Consider the following 15,563-nt stretch of genomic DNA (forward strand, 5'->3'; position numbering starts at 1 on the left):
AGAATTACACCTCCAATATGGTACCAAGACCATTCTTTTAATACTGAAACCACTTTAATATGGTACTGTTACCACTCTATTATGGTGTTGAGACCACTCAAATATGGTGTTACCAACATTCTAATTATTAACTTCTCCAACTATGATACTATGATCACTCAAATATGGTTTTACACCATTCTAGCTTCTTCGAGAGTCGAAGAAGAATTTTAAGATCATTCATAATTTTGAAGGGACATTATACTGAAAGAGGGACTATGATCTTTTATTATTTATTCCGAAGGACATAAAAATATGGAAGGGACTATGAACTTAATACCATTCTTAATTCCGAAGGGACATTAAACCAAAAAGAGACTATGATCTTAAGAACACTCTTAATTTCGAAGGGACAAAAAAAGGAGATGAAGAGAAGAAAGACTCGTCAACATAAGTCATGAATGGGAGAAGAGAGAAAGAGTTCTCGACAACTCAATGAAACTTTTTGGTGTGATTTTTGAACTAGGTGAGCTCTCCTTTTATAGGGAGAGTTTGTAACTAATTTGGAGAAACTTAAGAATTAAGTAAACTTAAAAATTAAGTAAACTTAAAAATTAAGCAACTTACAGATCAGCTCAAATAACAAACTAATCGGATAAGTTAAAAAAGAAACAAACCCACAAGATTAGCTGAAACAAACTAATGAAGGAAAGATATGAAATTCAGTTGAATTCTCAGTCTTATCACAACAAACATAACCTAAAATTATGGGAAGTGATATCCATGAATAAAGAATAATAATAATAATAATAATAATAATAATAATAATAATAATAATAATAATAATAATAATAATAATAATAATAATAATAATAATAATAATAATAATAATAATAATAATTATTTTCATCATTATCAGGTATTTAAAATTAAATACCACTATTTAAACACTATTAATGCGTGTGTTCTATTTTATGTGAGACCCCCACACTCTATTTTTTCAATTCACACAACATTAGATCAAAGTATAATTACTTGGCGTTTAATCTTCCAATTTTTCTCCCAACATCACACTAATGTTCCAACAGCTTGTGCCGAATCTGATTGCGTGCATGACTTATTAGGAGGAGCATTCGCTGATAGCCACTCATCAATCAGATTGCTTTCTCGATCCATGACACGAACACAAAACTCATTTTTTATTTTTTAGAAATTGAGGTTAAGATACTTCTAAAGGCTCCATAGCACATCAACCAGTCTTTGCTGCAAGTCGACCTGCAAATTGTAGTACAATCAAGGCAAAAATGGCTTCCTCCATGAAAATCGTGTTTTGGAGAGAAATAGAGATGCCATCCCATAACCTAGCTAAATGCAAAAGGACAATGAAGAAAAGGAGAGCTAGGTCCTCAACATCACCATTAAAAGTAATTCAAGATATTGGACATTGTAAATTTGTAATCCTTTGTCCTGCAACCAGACTCTAGTGGGCAAACATCCACGACACATCCGCCATAGAAAATTCTTAATTTTTGATGGTGCCTTTAACTTCCATATACTCGACCAAAACCATGGATGACGTAAATGTAAGGTGTCTACAAGCTCTTCCATACATAGCCTGCAAGGTCTCCTAACGGAATAAAGACCATTATTTTCGACTTTCCAAACTAAGAAATTTTAGTTGTTATATCCTCACTAAAAATCCGATGAACTAGGCTCATGTTCCACCTTTGATGTGTAGTATAGATTAGGCTATTAACTGTATAGTTTCGAAGCAAAGGGGCGCCTGGTATATTACCATCAATGCATCTACCATTTTGCAGCAAAAGTTCATCAAGAATAGGGATGGAAGTACCTGCACCGATGCATCAACTTTGTCCACCTAGAACAATGAAACGTGCTTGCATAATACTTCGCCAAACATAACTCGAATTGTGGCCCAACATGGCTATGAGAAAACTCACTGAAGGAAAGTATCTTGTTTTAAAAATATGGGCGACTAAAGCTTCTTAGCATAACTGTTGTTAATAATAAACACTAGTATGATGGACTACTTAACCACTCGTCCACCCTAGACGAGGACCAACAAAATATGGGGATGTTTGAATTGATTTATTTAAGCTTATTTACTTACATATAAGTTTTTTTTTAAAGAAGAAAAAATGAAATATATTAACATTGGAGTGTAATATCCCTAGCACAAGGTGTACTAACGGGACCACTCCACCAAACCAAGAGTCAAAACATAGTTACAAAAATATAGTTCAGTCAAGACCCAGGCAAACCAAAGGGTCTGACCACCATCTCTCGGAACCGTTCAGAAACATGGTGTTTTTAGCTTTTAGCCACCAATAGGAAAGAAATTTAACTTTGTCTAGAATCTGATCCATTGGAGTTTGAATGTTATTAAACAGCATGTTATTTTGCTCAACCCATATTAACCAAACTCCCAACAGCCACATAAGTTGGAGAAATGATTTGCGGCGCCTTGAGATACCTGTGCAATGTATAAACTGGTGAAAAGGGTCGCTGATGGAATGAGGATCAACACCCATTACACCTAACCAGGACCTAATATATTGCCATAATGAACTAAATAAACCACAGTGAATGAACAAATGAGATGCTGTTTCGAGGTGCCCACATCCTGCGACACATCTGGCCGCGTCCTGATGAATGATGTTGCGCCTCAAAAGGTTGTTTTTAGTTGGTAACCTATCTTGCAACAATCTCCATGCCATAATCAACACCTTCAGCGGAACCTGCTTATGCCAAACAATATCTCCCAAAGCATCATGAGAATGAGCGGCCTGGCTAGTTAGGATCTGGTACGCTCCATTCACAGTGTAACCCTTTGAGATGTCAGGGTCCCACTGCCACCTGTCAGAAATATCAGAGGACAAAACAATACCATCAAGTAAGACCCTACACTCCACTACCAAACCATTGTCTTCAATAAACATGTTGAATTGATTTAAGTCAGAAGTAACGCCCCCCTGAGAGGCCGCATTTCGTCGACATTCCTGATGGCATTAAAATCCCCACATACACAGACGTTCTTTCCCCTTAGAGATTGTAATTTCACAGACAAAGATGCCCATAACAATTGTTTTTCTCTCGAATCACAAGGTGCATAAATGTTGAACAAGTAAAATTCTTCATTAGTATGAATAAATCTGCCATGGATTTGAAGCACGTGATCGTAACTGACAGATGACCAAACCTCCACTTCCATAGTATCCCACACCGTTAAAATCCCTCCTGATGCCCCCACTGAAGGACGATAAGAGAAAGAAAAACTCGAATCACCCCACAATGTGGTGCACATAGTCTCATCACACAACACCAATTTAGTTTCTTGCAGACACAAGATTTGAGGCCGTTTCTCGGCAACTAAATTCCTTACTTCCTTACTTCCTTCCTCTTCTATGTGCCCCCTAAACCCCTCACATTCTAAGAAAACAACTTCATTTAGAACACCCTCCACGACCTTCCTTGAGACCGAACCTCCACACCTAATTGCCCCCATCCTCCACGCCTTCGACAGTTCCCACAGTCTTCAAAACTAGCCCAACGTACACCTTCTTTGGATGAGAAAGAATACTGAATTGATTGTTAATATCGCCTGTGTAAGAGACTCCAATGACCTTTCCTAAACTCTTAATATCGTTCTTCTTTGCATTCTTAGGCCCTTGTAAAGCCACCCAAATTTGCCAATCATTATTCACGGAAGCCGTAGAAGAAGATTCATTCTTAGAATTATGATGACCCACATCCAATGACTTGGTAAATTTTCTCCCTTCGACGGCGACGGTTTGTGATTTTTTTGTTTCAAAGCCTCCATAACTATGGATTTTTTCAATACTTTCATTACCTCCGCTCTATCTTTGCTCGGTAATCTTGGCACCTTTTTCAGCGTAAGGACTGGATGTCGAAGCACACCTCCCACTTTTCTTTTGCTTGCGTGTTTGATAGTCCCCCCAGCACCACTTTCTCTAACTACCTTCTTCAGGCGTTTCTTGTTTGAGGAAATAAGGCCTATATATCCCTATTGAACATTTCGTAGCCAGTCCACACTCCATGGCCCCGATCGTAGAGAACGAGTATCGTCAGAAGAAATTGTTGATATTTTTAATCTTCTTTTTCTAGAGACACCCACCTTGTCAACAAATGCTTCAACCTGTATATAAGAGTCCAGGCCACCTAATTGTGACACATCCTGCACCGGTTTAGTCATGTGAGATGCCTTTTCTGTTCCATCTTTTGATATCAAATCATCTCTAGATGTTGACGAATCGACCGTATGATAATGTTCCTTAGGACTGTCCGGACGACTATTTGAAAGTGCATTAGTTGCATGCACATCCAAACGCTCCGTAGTCTCCAAAGAGTTCCTCATGTATCTGCCATCAATTTCGTCCTCGGAGCCATTGATTTCAGCAAGATCTTTGATAATATTATCCGCAAGAATCTCCACATTTTTATTAATATCAAAATCATCACGAAATTCAGCGTTGTCTGGTAAAGATGTAACCGATTTATCATCCTCGTCATACAAACAAACATGTTCACCCAAAGTCGACAAAGAAATCAACACGCTTGCGTAATCAAACCTTTCTCTATTCAGAGAACACGCGTCTGTTTTTAAGTACCTTCCACAGTCAAAAACACATAGCTTAAAGAAGCCTTCGTTCCAAGCATGTAACGGTATCCCATACAAACGCAACCATGCTCCCCCTGAAAAGGCATTACCGCTTTATCCCAACCAACCAAACTAGAAAAAATAAGATTGAAGAATTCTTTCGCTTTCCCCACAATACTAGAAACATTATGACCAAAAAGTGAATGAATAAAAACCTTCTCGGCACCCAATGAAATGATGTCAATATCCTGAAAACCAGCATCCTCCACCCTCTTTTGAATGAGTGGTATCGAGTCACCGTTGATCACAGTACCAACCAAACCTCGAGAAGCCCAATTCATATCCTCCTCACAAGATTTATATTTCCGAACCAGTTTCTTACACATTATCGTCTTGTCTGTGCTAGCGTTCCTACCCACATTCCCCTGAACCCCTACGACCTTCTCTACTTCCTCACCAGCCTCGCCCTTCTTCAGCCCTCTCCCCATGCTCACCCACACCGATCTCACACTCACCTTACCCGCTCCACCCTTCTGCTCACCCCCTAACTTCTTCGCTCCTCCACCCTCACCTCTTGTCCAATCTCTCACACTTTTTTCTCCTTCAGGCTCCTTCTTCCTCACGCTAACCTCCCCACCCTCGTCGACAGTCTTACCTACTAGACCCTCGGACTCTCTCACCACAACCCCCTTCCTCGGTTACTTTTTATCAAACCTAGCTAGCACAACACATACATTGTATTGAACAAAGCACGCATTGTTTAAAGCTTTTAATAATTTGTCCGTGTCACGAACCTTTGCAAAACGCACAAAGCCATAAACCTCACCATAAATATTCCTATTGTTTGCCACAAAAACATCTTCAAGAATACCACAAACTTCGAAACCTTTTCGTAGGAGAAAATTTAAAGCCTGCAGAGGAAAATTTGTAATATAGAAAGTAACGAACCGTTTTATAGATGAGGCAGATTCGGTTCCCTTTGTGTCATCTATCTGCAGACGTGTTTCCTGCCTGCTGTTTGTTGCAATCACAAGTGGTTCCTGCCTGCTATTTGTTGCAATCGCATGCGGTCTCTGTTTGGGAGAAACAACCGTGCACTTCCCATCTTGCCATTGCATTGCCATCTGCGTTGGTGGTATTTGCCTTTCAGTGTCATAGTCGCGATCATAATCCTCATCATAGTCCAAATCACCCCACTGCCATAATCCTCATCATAGTCCAAATCACCCCACTGCAGAGTCTTATCACCGTAATAATCCGAACCTGTATCTGAGTCCCCGTAGTAGCGTTCATCCCATTGTGGAAACCTAACCCTAGCCTGACGAAGCTTGAAGTCCATGTTCCGAAGTCGTGCTCTCTCATGATCCTGACCTTGAGATTCCTGTTGCGGTGCTTTCCTCCGTCGCGGTCTCACGTCGAACCAATCTCCCCCTCCCCCCCCCCCCCCCCCCTCTTGTGGCACCCTGCCTGGAACCCCTTCCCCCCCAATGATCCTCACCTCCGGCGAAGAGTGCCGGTGAGTTTGACTGTGGCGGTGCCACTGTCCGATGCTGTTCGCTCTCTCAACCCCTCTCATCGCCTGGAACTTACGTTGTTATTACTTCCTTGCGTTGTTAAATTGTACCACCACTTTCACAATTGTATATTACTAGCATAAGTTTTGTGAAACAATTTAAAAGAATACATAAAAACAACATATGACAATTTTCATAAGTTTTTTTTTTTATAATTTATTTGCATAAGTTTTCTAACATATCTTATAAAATAAACATAGCATATACAAAATCAATTCAACGGTATTATATCATTTGCTACAAAAATAACTTAGACAAGTTTATACATGAACACTTATCATGATAAACACATGTATTATAAACTATGAATTAGTTGTTTACTCGAATAGGCTCTATATACGGGACCAAAAACAAATCCAATATATAGCAAATTGAAAATCTATGTAGACGTGATGCAGACAAAACAAATATAATAAGGAATTCCATTAGAATGAGAATTCCAATTCAAAATGGGGTCAGACGGTGCTTCTCTTAACTAGAGCGAGAAGGTAGATTGCATTCTCTGTATTTTTAAAATTATAATTGTGTCTTATAATATCCAAGTATTTGTAAGGATACACTAAGATGGACAATGTAGATAGCTTTTGTATTCACCGAATTCAAATTGGAGTTGGCATTATGCGGTGTGGACTTCGATGCCATTAATTTCGCTTCTTAAAGGAAATTTTGTAGGATATTAAGATGCATTTTACAACATAAATTCAAACATTCAAAGGGCAGGATGGTAAAAGGGGTAAAGGTTCTTTCATTTTTTTTCATTGAGGTGATAGGGTAAAGGCCAACTAGGTAATAATTTTGATGCTTTTATTTGTTTATTGTCTTTATCTTTGTTCTTTGATTTGAGAGAGAATCTGCTATATCCATATGTTTCTAGATGTGTTCTTGGTTAAATATTGTTACTTGGATTATTTAGTTGTTGTTTGTTCCACTTATTGTCTTGTTGGATTTGCAGAAGGGTTCAAATTCATAACAAGCGGCGCCCATCGTGGGGAAACGAAACAAACTCTTCAAGTGAACATCATGTATACTAGATTTGACAATAAGAAATTTTCTAGAAACAACGATTTTGGGTTGTGAAAAGCGAAGACTGGAACAATACAATTTCAATAAAAATTAGTATAATCTTTGAAGGGCGAGGCATTGGTGCCGATCAGCCTTACATAATCACAGAAGACCGAAATGATAGATAAGACATTTTATATTGTGCCTCAAAGATATAATGTTGAGGGAGGTCACAATGGAAAGAGCACGGACCCAATGTGGACCAAACTAGAAACATTGTATATGATCAAGTCATTGAGTCACAGGTTATGTCTGAAACAATATATTTACCCATTTAAGATAGTATAGTCAAAATCTATAACGGAGCAATTGATAGAGTTTATCAAAATAATTGACAACTTGGTGAACCTTGATAATGAGTATAAGGCTTTACCCTTGCTGAACTCATTTTCCAAACTCCTTATAGCACCGCTACTTTATGAAAAGAAAGGTGTTATTGCCTTTGGGGTGGGGGGCCCAATCAACGATTAAACTGAGGAGTCAACTATGGTTAAAGACTTGAAGGTGAAGAATATCGTGGAAGTCTTGAATGTGTCAATAGAAAGAAATAAGACTAGACAGAATAACGAAAAAAATCAAAATCAAGGGGTGGTGACATGTTGGAGTGTTTCAATTGTCATAAGATCGTTCACTTCAAGAAGAATTGTCCCAAGTTGGGGGAGCAATGATGATTTCATACAAGTTTATGTTGCCTTTGCCTTATATGATAATTATGCGACTGTGAAGGTACTAGTGGTGAGAAGTTAGGAACTAGAAAAGAATTGGGTAATGAACTATTGATCCTCTTATCACAAGTTTCCAAGAAAGAAATATTTGAGACTTTGAAGTTGATGTTTGATAAATGTGAGTTTCTTTTGCATAATGTAAGGTATGTTCCCAAACTTAAACAAAATTTATTATCAATAAGAATATTTCATGGATTAGGCTATGAAAATGAACTGAGAATGGGATAATGGAAATTTTACAAGATAAAAAGATGATAGGTAGAGATGGTAAAGTGTGTGTGATTTGTACATGTTAGATGGTAACACTATTATTGGTCATACATGGCTATCTAGTTAAGACTCACCTGAAATAACGAAGCTGTGAGATTTTGAGTTGGTGCATGTTAGGGAGGGACACAAGTTTAGATGGTTTATTGTTAAACAAGCATTTCTAGGTGATAGAACAAAACTAGATATGTTGGAACTAAAAATGGCCTAAAGGCTGCGAATAACTCAACCTCAACCTAGAGAGACAATGATAAGAATACTCAACCTCATTTTAGAGAAACAGTGCTAAGAACAGTCAACATCATCATAGAGAGACAGTGATAATAATATTTATCATTATTTCAGAGACAGTGCTAAAAGTACTCGGTAGCATAGGTGAGAGCAGTACTGTGGTTGATGGATAAATAATTAGTATTGCCATTGTTTTGAAGTCAATAGGAAGAATTGAGGTGAAATACTGACTTAGGGTATTTTAGTCTATTTATAAATTGTCTATAACTTGAGTTTTTTTTTTTTACCTCATTGATTGTTTACACTTAAAGTTGCTTGATTTGTTCTTGGTTTGCTTGGATAGTTTGGTTGTTGGTTGCCATTTTTATTTGTTTCACATATTGCCTTGTTGATTTTATACAACTCTGCTCGCTGAGCTTTTTGGGATAAGTTAAGAGTTTGTTTTTTCGTGAATTAGGGATTTTGTTCTAGGCTCCGATAGTTTTGATGGGTTATTTTTTCTCCTTTTTTTAAATATACCAGTATGAAATTGGCAATGATGTATATAAGGCATTATGCATACAAATAAAATTGGCATTTATGTATATATGACATTAGTTTGTTGATGCATACAAATATCTCTAATGTTGTGGTGTGGTTTCTAAAATTCATGAAAATGACATAGTGGACAATTTGCTCTAGCCAATTTCAAGGATCAACGAGGTTCTTGAAACTGACATACCGGCCATAGTGGCCTCAAAAATTATTTTTAATGATGAACGAGATTTCATTCAAGAGAGGCAAATCTGTAAATCAATTTGTATTACATCCAAATCAATCAATCTTCTAGATAGAAAAGCATTTGGTGGTAATTTTTTTTTTCCCTCAAAATAGTATTATTGATTATGGTTGACTATTATAAAAGGAGAATACTACTCTACAAACGAAGTTGGGTTTAGAGCAATAGTTAGACTCCCATAAACAAATTAAGATTCAAACCTCGATTAAGAATGGTGTTCGCAATCGTGTTCGATAATACTTTCAGCCTATAAAGCAAAGAAACACAAAGATACGGGACACAACACAAACACGCCGACGCGGAAAATAATTTAAAAAAATGACATGATTCAAGATAATCATAGATGTCATGTCGTGTGTCCGACACTAAGACACACCTATATGAAAAGAGAAAAAAGAGAACACCACTTCTTCAAAACCACAAGAAATAGATTATAAACACATTAGTTCGCCCAACTAATAAACTTTTGGAGATTATGTGATGCCTGGCCACCTTCTTCTATATTATTAATAGTCATTTTCTTCATTTTCAAACACATTGCCTTTATGTCATCATCACCAACTACTTGATCCACCTTCTTCCTTATCTCTTGCCTTGATATAAATCCATTATCATCTTTCTCTAATTCAAGTCCAGTCTTCCACACATCACAAATATATGATTTATTGAGAAATTGATCACTAAAAAATGGCCAGCACAAGAAACGCACACCAGCATGTACACCTTCTATGGTAGAATTCCATCCACAATGACTTATGAAGCAAGCAATGGCTGGATGGTTCAATATTTTACTTTGTGGTGCCCAACTAACAATTTTACCTTTACTTCCATGGAAATCATTAGGGTATGCATAGTTTACCTTGTTGTCATTACTAGGACGAACAACCCAAAGAAAAGGCTTGTCTAGAAGATCAAGTCCTAGGGCTAGTTCATTAAATTGGTTTTGGTCCATTACTACCACACTACCAAAGGAAACATATATGACAGATTGAGGTGCTTGTTTATCCAACCAATCTAAGCAAGTTGTATCTTCTTGCCAAAATGAACTTTTGTTGTTGTTACTTTCCATCAATGGACCAATTGGTAGGAACTTTGGTGATATGGAAAATACACCAGGCTCAAGATCATAAGCAGTGTTGCAAAGCCACCATTCTCCAAAATTTATAGCTTGTATCTCTTGCACAGAATGATCAAAGAAGATCTTATCTACGCCGCGCAATGGGAAGTTTGTTGTGTCCATCATAGGTATATCAGGGGAGATTTGAATTTCTTGTTTTTTGGTGGGATTTCCTGCAATGCGAAAAGGACATCATGAAATATTTTATGTTAATCTCAACCTGAACTTGATATTATGTTACATCAAGAATTAGTTACAAAAGATTATAGAAACATATTTCACAAACAATGGAACATGATCATTTGTTTATGCAACACGGCCAAATGTACCTACCACTGCGACTAAAGAGTAACGGTAGTTCCATATATTACTTCAGTGAATTAAGGTTTACAATTTTCCAAGTCATATGTATGATACTACGGTCTGTTTTATTTGAATTTTAAATTGTTTAGTTTAAAAAAAATTATTAACATATGTTATTTAAATTATTTATTAAAAAAACATACGTTATTTAAATTCATATAACTTTTACTTTAAATATATATTTTTTATATATTTTGTAATACACAATGTTTTTAATACTATTAAAATTGATATAACTATCTTCTTAAATTTTTACAATAATAAAATAATGTGAAATGTTCATTCCATAAATAAAAAAAGTTGATTTTTTTTTGAAGAAACTAAAATGGGATATATTAACAATAATAGAGACGCCTCTTAAGCACAAGGTGTACTAAAGAAGGCGCTCAAGAACAAAGTGTCTGTCAAATAATTACAAAGGTAGGCATCAGCCGATATCCAAACAAAACAAAGAGTCTGACCGCCACTGCTCACAACCATACACAAAAGAGGCATTATTCGCCTTTAACCACCAATAAGCCTGGAACTTAACTTTTTCTGTCATCTCTAGAATGGAAGAATTAATATTATTAAAGATTCTATTATTACGTTCTTTCCAAATGAGCCACACACAAAAGCCACAGAAGCTGAAGAAATGATCATGATAACAACAAAATTGATGAATAAGAAACTAGCTTTATGGAATTCTATTCCCAAAATACTAATTGTGAAATCTATACCAAAACAGTAAAAAGTATTACCTTCAGAATCAATAATCCCATCTTCAATAAGTTTAGGTATGAGGACAACACACGCCAAAGTAGTGGCAGAAGCTGGACAAAGTAGAGCCCCTTTGATTCCTAAATTGTGTCCCACTTCCAAAGCCCAACCCATAAAAAATGTAACAACAATACAATTGATCTTGTTGTCAACATTCAAAGCATTAACTTCTTCTATAAGCTTTGGAAGTCTTGGAGGCATGGTGCTTTTAATTGATAATAGAACTTTCTTCATATCACTTCTATCATCTTCAGGTTCCAAACCATCTGGTAGTGTCACCACTTGTATCTTGTCTTGCTCGGAAACAGCGGTTTTCGATCGTTTATGGTTAAACTCAGTATGTAGAAAAGTGACCTTGCAACCATGTTTGGCTAGAACTTGCGAGAATTGCATAAGGGGGTTAACATGTCCTTGAACTGGATATGGTATAGCAAGAAAATGAGGCAATATAACCATTTGCTTAGTTGCTGGAAAAAAATTATATTATTATGACAATAATAGAAAATATTTTTAGGACAGAAGAATGGCTCTTGGGTGTTTTATAGTGGTGTGGTGGCTAAATAAACACATACTCTAGAAAACTATATACAAATCAAAGTCATGGTTGGAAATTTCTACTTACTTTTCAAACTTTTGAAATTAACTATCATTGCAACATGTCAAATTCTTGAGAAAAGGCATAGCAACCATTGGCTGAAGCAATACTCTAATACTATTTTAAAATGTTTGACTGGAATTGGGTTACGTATTTCATTTTAATTTGAAGTATAAGTTTGATGACACCACTCAAATTCAACACTTCGTCGACAAATGATTATATAATATCTTGTTTTTTTTTTTTTGACTAATATGACTAGATATTTTTTAAAAAGAGATTTAGTTTATGTTTTTAACTTGTTATTTATTGCTGATTGAGAAAAAGATGTAAAATAAATAGAGGTAAGTATGTAAAGAAATAATTAATGTAGTTGGAAATAGCAAATTAGACTTATATAAAGGGACCAAAAAAAATTCAAACGAGTCTTATAATTAGAGACGAAGATAATATATTTTATGAGTTTAAAAAAATCAAAATAATAAATTTATATTGGATGAAAATTGAGGAAACCTTTCTAATAAAATAAAAAGTATCATAGTTTAGAAATGACACTAAACTATTGGTAGGGATGTTTGGAGATTGGATTTTTGGAAGTCGGTGTTGAACCATATCAATAATAGATTGTCGAACTGGAATAGTAAATTTCTTTCTTTGGGGGCCGTCTGATTCTCCTGAAATCTGTCATGTCGTCTCTTCCGGTTTACTTTCATTCATTCTTCAAGGCACCCACAAGTATAATTTCTTCTATCGAATCTTTATTTAAAAAATTCTTTGGGGGGTATTTTAGGAAAATTGCTTGGGTCAATTAGGACTTGGTTTGTTTACCTAAGGAGGATGGAGGGTTAGGTGTTACGAGGCTGCGCGAATTTAATATATCGCTTTAAGGAAAATGGTGTTGGAGGATGCTTTTAGATAGGGAGTGCCTCTGGTATCGTGTCTTAAAGGCTAGGTGCGGGGAGGAAAGGGGTATGTTGAGGTCGTTGGGGGGGTTGGGGCTCAGTTTGGTGGCGGATGGTGGTGGGTGTCCGCGAAGGTGTAGGGTTGAGAGTCGGAAATTGCTTTGTTGACAATGCTCGTCGGGTGGTTGGTGAAGCACGTACCACTTACTTTTGGACGGACAATTAGGTAGGAGGTGTTCCGTTCCGGGATAGATTTCCTCACCTTTTTGCTTTGGCTGAAAATAAATGGGCGTCGGTGGAGGAGATGGCAAGGAGAGGGTGGCAGGATGGGGGTGGTGCCTGGATGTGGAGGAGGCGTCTGTTAGCTTGGGAGGAAGATTGTGTCAAGAAGTGCTCTTTTAGTCGTGTAATGTTGTTTGGCAGAATGATATTACAGACAGATGGAAATGGCTTCTCGATTCCGTTAATGGTTATTCCGTTAAGGGGACCTATCAGTTTCTGACGACTATTGATGAACCTCTTGCAAGGAGTTTAATTGATGACGTTTGGCATAAGCATGTTCCGCTGAAAGTTTCATTATTCGCTTGGAGACTTCTTCGCAACAAACTTCCGATAAAAGACAATCTTGTGTGGCGTCGTGTGCTTCAACATGTCGACAACAGGTGTGTAGGAGGATGCGACGACGAGGAAACTGCAAGTCACCTTTTTTTGGGTTGCGCTACCTTTGGGTGCATGTTGTAACACACCCTAATTCCCACATTTTATTTTTATCTCTAAAGAAATCAAATGTAATGAAACTAGGACAAATGGACCACCATTAACAGTCTTGCCAGCCAAGATTCATTTCAAAACTCTGGACAAAAGTTTCTCGAGAATCTCTAAAAATTGCTTTACAAGATCCCATAGAAGTCTCATGAGTGTTAACCTTAAGCACCAATTTGAGGAGGTAGCCAAAAAACAATGAGAACATTCTTGTCCTTCTTAGGATAAGCTTGAACCATAAACTTTGTGGTGACAAACATGATTATCAAAGAGTTCCTAACACAATTTAACGATAGTAGGAAACCTTTTTTTTTTTTTTTTTGAACACACAACCAAATTGTGTGTTATTTATGAACAGCGTAGTAGTTGTGTATTATCTTGCAAAAAATCGAACCAACCAAATCAACACATATCACATTGGTTTGGTTTGTTTTTGTTTGATTTAGTTCGATTCTTTTAAATTCAGCTGAACCAAAACAAACCACGTATTTTTTTTATCTTGCAGTTCAAATGATTTTTAGCCTGAAAACAAAATTTGGTTTCTGCGCCTCAAAACCCTTATATATGTGTTGATATTATCAACTTCCACTGTTGCTCCATCGTTGATATATATATATCATAGATTTGGATAAATATAACGACATAATTGTTTGATAACTAAGATCAAACAAACATATCTACAATTTGTGTGTATGTATATAACAATAAGATAAAATTAGAAGTTCTTTGAAACATAGCAACAAGAAAGACTTGGGAACAATCTTTCATTGTGACTTCTTTTCAGAATCCCAAAATAAAGGGAGTCTACTCACACATTCTCATTGTAGACAAGATAAATTAGTGTAAAACCATAGAAATAGAAGAAAATATAAACTTAATTAGATTATAATTCAAAAATTATACAAGAACAGTAACAACTACCATACACCTATTGAATCATAATTACTTTTCCCAGTTGATGAAGTTTATGAGATTCTTTGAAGAGTGACCATTTTCTACTATGTTATCCAATGTCAATTCCTTTAGTTTCAACGATCTTTCTTTAATGTCTTCATCTCCAAGCAATTGTTCCACCTTCTTCTTTATGTCTTCCTTTAGTACTAGCCCATTTTCATCCTTGTCTAATTCAAATCCAACCTTCCACACATCACAAATATATGACTTGTTCATAAATTGATCACCGTGAAACGGCCAACACAAGAAAGGTACACCGCAATATACACCTTCTACGGTAGAATTCCAGCCGCAATGACTTATGAAACAAGCAATAGCAGGGTGGTTCAATATCTTCTTCTGTGGTGCCCAACCAACAATCTTTCCTTTAGTTCCAAGAAATTCATCAGGGTATGCATAGTTTACCTTATTATCATTGTTCGGACGAACAACTTGTTGTAAATTTTGAGTATATTTCAAAAGTTTTCAAATATATTTTTGTCCCTTATTTTTAATTGATAAATATTTTAGTAAAAAGTATTTAATTCAATTATTTAATAATAAGAGACTAAAGAGTAACAGGTGCATTATGACATTAAAGTATGCTAATTCTCTTTTCTACAGTTAGCTTTTGGCTTAGTCAAATAGAGGTAATCAAAATTCATTGTTATAGTAACGGTTTTGTGCCTAAAGTAAGAAATATAAGGCAACAATCATCCACCTCTCAATTGTAATTATAATCACAATCTTTTAATTGAATTATAGTAGTACGGTCATTTTTGTAAAAAGAACATGTACTTCTTTGATGAATATGCAAATGCAAAGATATAGAAAGTACTCTTCTAAAAAATATAGTTTTCTTTCCTCCGAACTATTT

At 36.2% G+C, this 15,563-nt stretch overlaps 5 protein-coding genes across 5 annotated transcripts; 1 reads left to right on the top strand and 4 right to left on the bottom strand.

Moving 5' to 3' along the window:
- Positions 1–2,240: 2,240 nt before the first annotated feature.
- On the bottom strand, positions 2,241–2,939 carry LOC146904358 (uncharacterized). Its single transcript, XM_085728275.1, has one exon. It carries the CDS (start codon positions 2,937–2,939, stop codon positions 2,241–2,243), a length of 699 nt encoding a protein of 232 aa, XP_085584401.1.
- A 552-nt stretch (positions 2,940–3,491) lies between these two features.
- Positions 3,492–5,957, bottom strand: LOC146904359 (uncharacterized). Its single transcript, XM_085728276.1, has 6 exons — positions 5,882–5,957; positions 5,413–5,825; positions 4,629–5,307; positions 4,136–4,494; positions 3,851–4,024; positions 3,492–3,728 (listed from the first exon to the last, which is right to left on the bottom strand). The coding sequence occupies exons 1-6, from the start codon at positions 5,955–5,957 to the stop codon at positions 3,492–3,494; spliced, it is 1,938 nt and encodes a 645-aa protein (XP_085584402.1).
- Positions 5,958–9,242: 3,285 nt separating this feature from the next.
- On the bottom strand, positions 9,243–12,180 carry LOC146904360 (UDP-glycosyltransferase 83A1-like). Its single transcript, XM_085730407.1, has 2 exons — positions 11,476–12,180; positions 9,243–10,545 (listed from the first exon to the last, which is right to left on the bottom strand). Exons 1-2 carry the CDS (start codon positions 11,948–11,950, stop codon positions 9,698–9,700), a joined length of 1,323 nt encoding a protein of 440 aa, XP_085586533.1. The 5' UTR covers positions 11,951–12,180; the 3' UTR covers positions 9,243–9,697.
- Positions 12,181–13,276: 1,096 nt separating this feature from the next.
- LOC146904361 (uncharacterized) lies at positions 13,277–13,732 on the top strand. The gene is made up of 2 exons (XM_085728277.1): positions 13,277–13,351; positions 13,415–13,732. The coding sequence occupies exons 1-2, from the start codon at positions 13,277–13,279 to the stop codon at positions 13,730–13,732; spliced, it is 393 nt and encodes a 130-aa protein (XP_085584403.1).
- A 963-nt stretch (positions 13,733–14,695) lies between these two features.
- Positions 14,696–15,351, bottom strand: LOC146904362 (UDP-glycosyltransferase 83A1-like). Its single transcript, XM_085728278.1, has 2 exons — positions 15,309–15,351; positions 14,696–15,138 (listed from the first exon to the last, which is right to left on the bottom strand). The coding sequence occupies exons 1-2, from the start codon at positions 15,349–15,351 to the stop codon at positions 14,696–14,698; spliced, it is 486 nt and encodes a 161-aa protein (XP_085584404.1).
- Positions 15,352–15,563: the final 212 nt, after the last annotated feature.

The sequence above is a fragment of the Medicago sativa genome, chromosome 7 (genome assembly GCF_051527215.1).
Source record: "Medicago sativa cultivar Bolivia chromosome 7, Bolivia_mono, whole genome shotgun sequence".
Classification (NCBI taxonomy): Eukaryota; Viridiplantae; Streptophyta; class Magnoliopsida; order Fabales; family Fabaceae; genus Medicago; species Medicago sativa.

Bases quoted from the DNA above. Each gene is read 5' to 3' on its own strand.
- LOC146904362 (XM_085728278.1), bottom strand. From the start codon at position 15,351: ATGAATTTTGATTACCTCTATTTGACTAAGCCAAAAGCTAACT. The intron at 15,139-15,308 runs GTAGAAAAGAGA...ATTTACAACAAG, and splicing joins GACTAAGCCAAAAGCTAACT to TTGTTCGTCCGAACAATGAT.
- LOC146904359 (XM_085728276.1), bottom strand. From the start codon at position 5,957: ATGGACTTCAAGCTTCGTCAGGCTAGGGTTAGGTTTCCACAATGGGAT. The intron at 5,308-5,412 runs GTTCGTGACACG...TAACCGAGGAAG, and splicing joins GCTTTGTGCGTTTTGCAAAG to GGGGTTGTGGTGAGAGAGTC. The intron at 4,025-4,135 runs GTGGGTGTCTCT...AATGTTCAATAG, and splicing joins TTGAAGCATTTGTTGACAAG to GGATATATAGGCCTTATTTC.
- LOC146904358 (XM_085728275.1), bottom strand. From the start codon at position 2,939: ATGTTTATTGAAGACAATGGTTTGGTAGTGGAGTGTAGGGTCTTACTT.
- LOC146904360 (XM_085730407.1), bottom strand. From the start codon at position 11,950: ATGGTTATATTGCCTCATTTTCTTGCTATACCATATCCAGTTCAAGGA. The intron at 10,546-11,475 runs GTAATACTTTTT...TTCGCATTGCAG, and splicing joins TGGGATTATTGATTCTGAAG to GAAATCCCACCAAAAAACAA.
- LOC146904361 (XM_085728277.1), top strand. From the start codon at position 13,277: ATGGGCGTCGGTGGAGGAGATGGCAAGGAGAGGGTGGCAGGATGGGGG. The intron at 13,352-13,414 runs GTTAGCTTGGGA...GTTGTTTGGCAG, and splicing joins TGGATGTGGAGGAGGCGTCT to AATGATATTACAGACAGATG.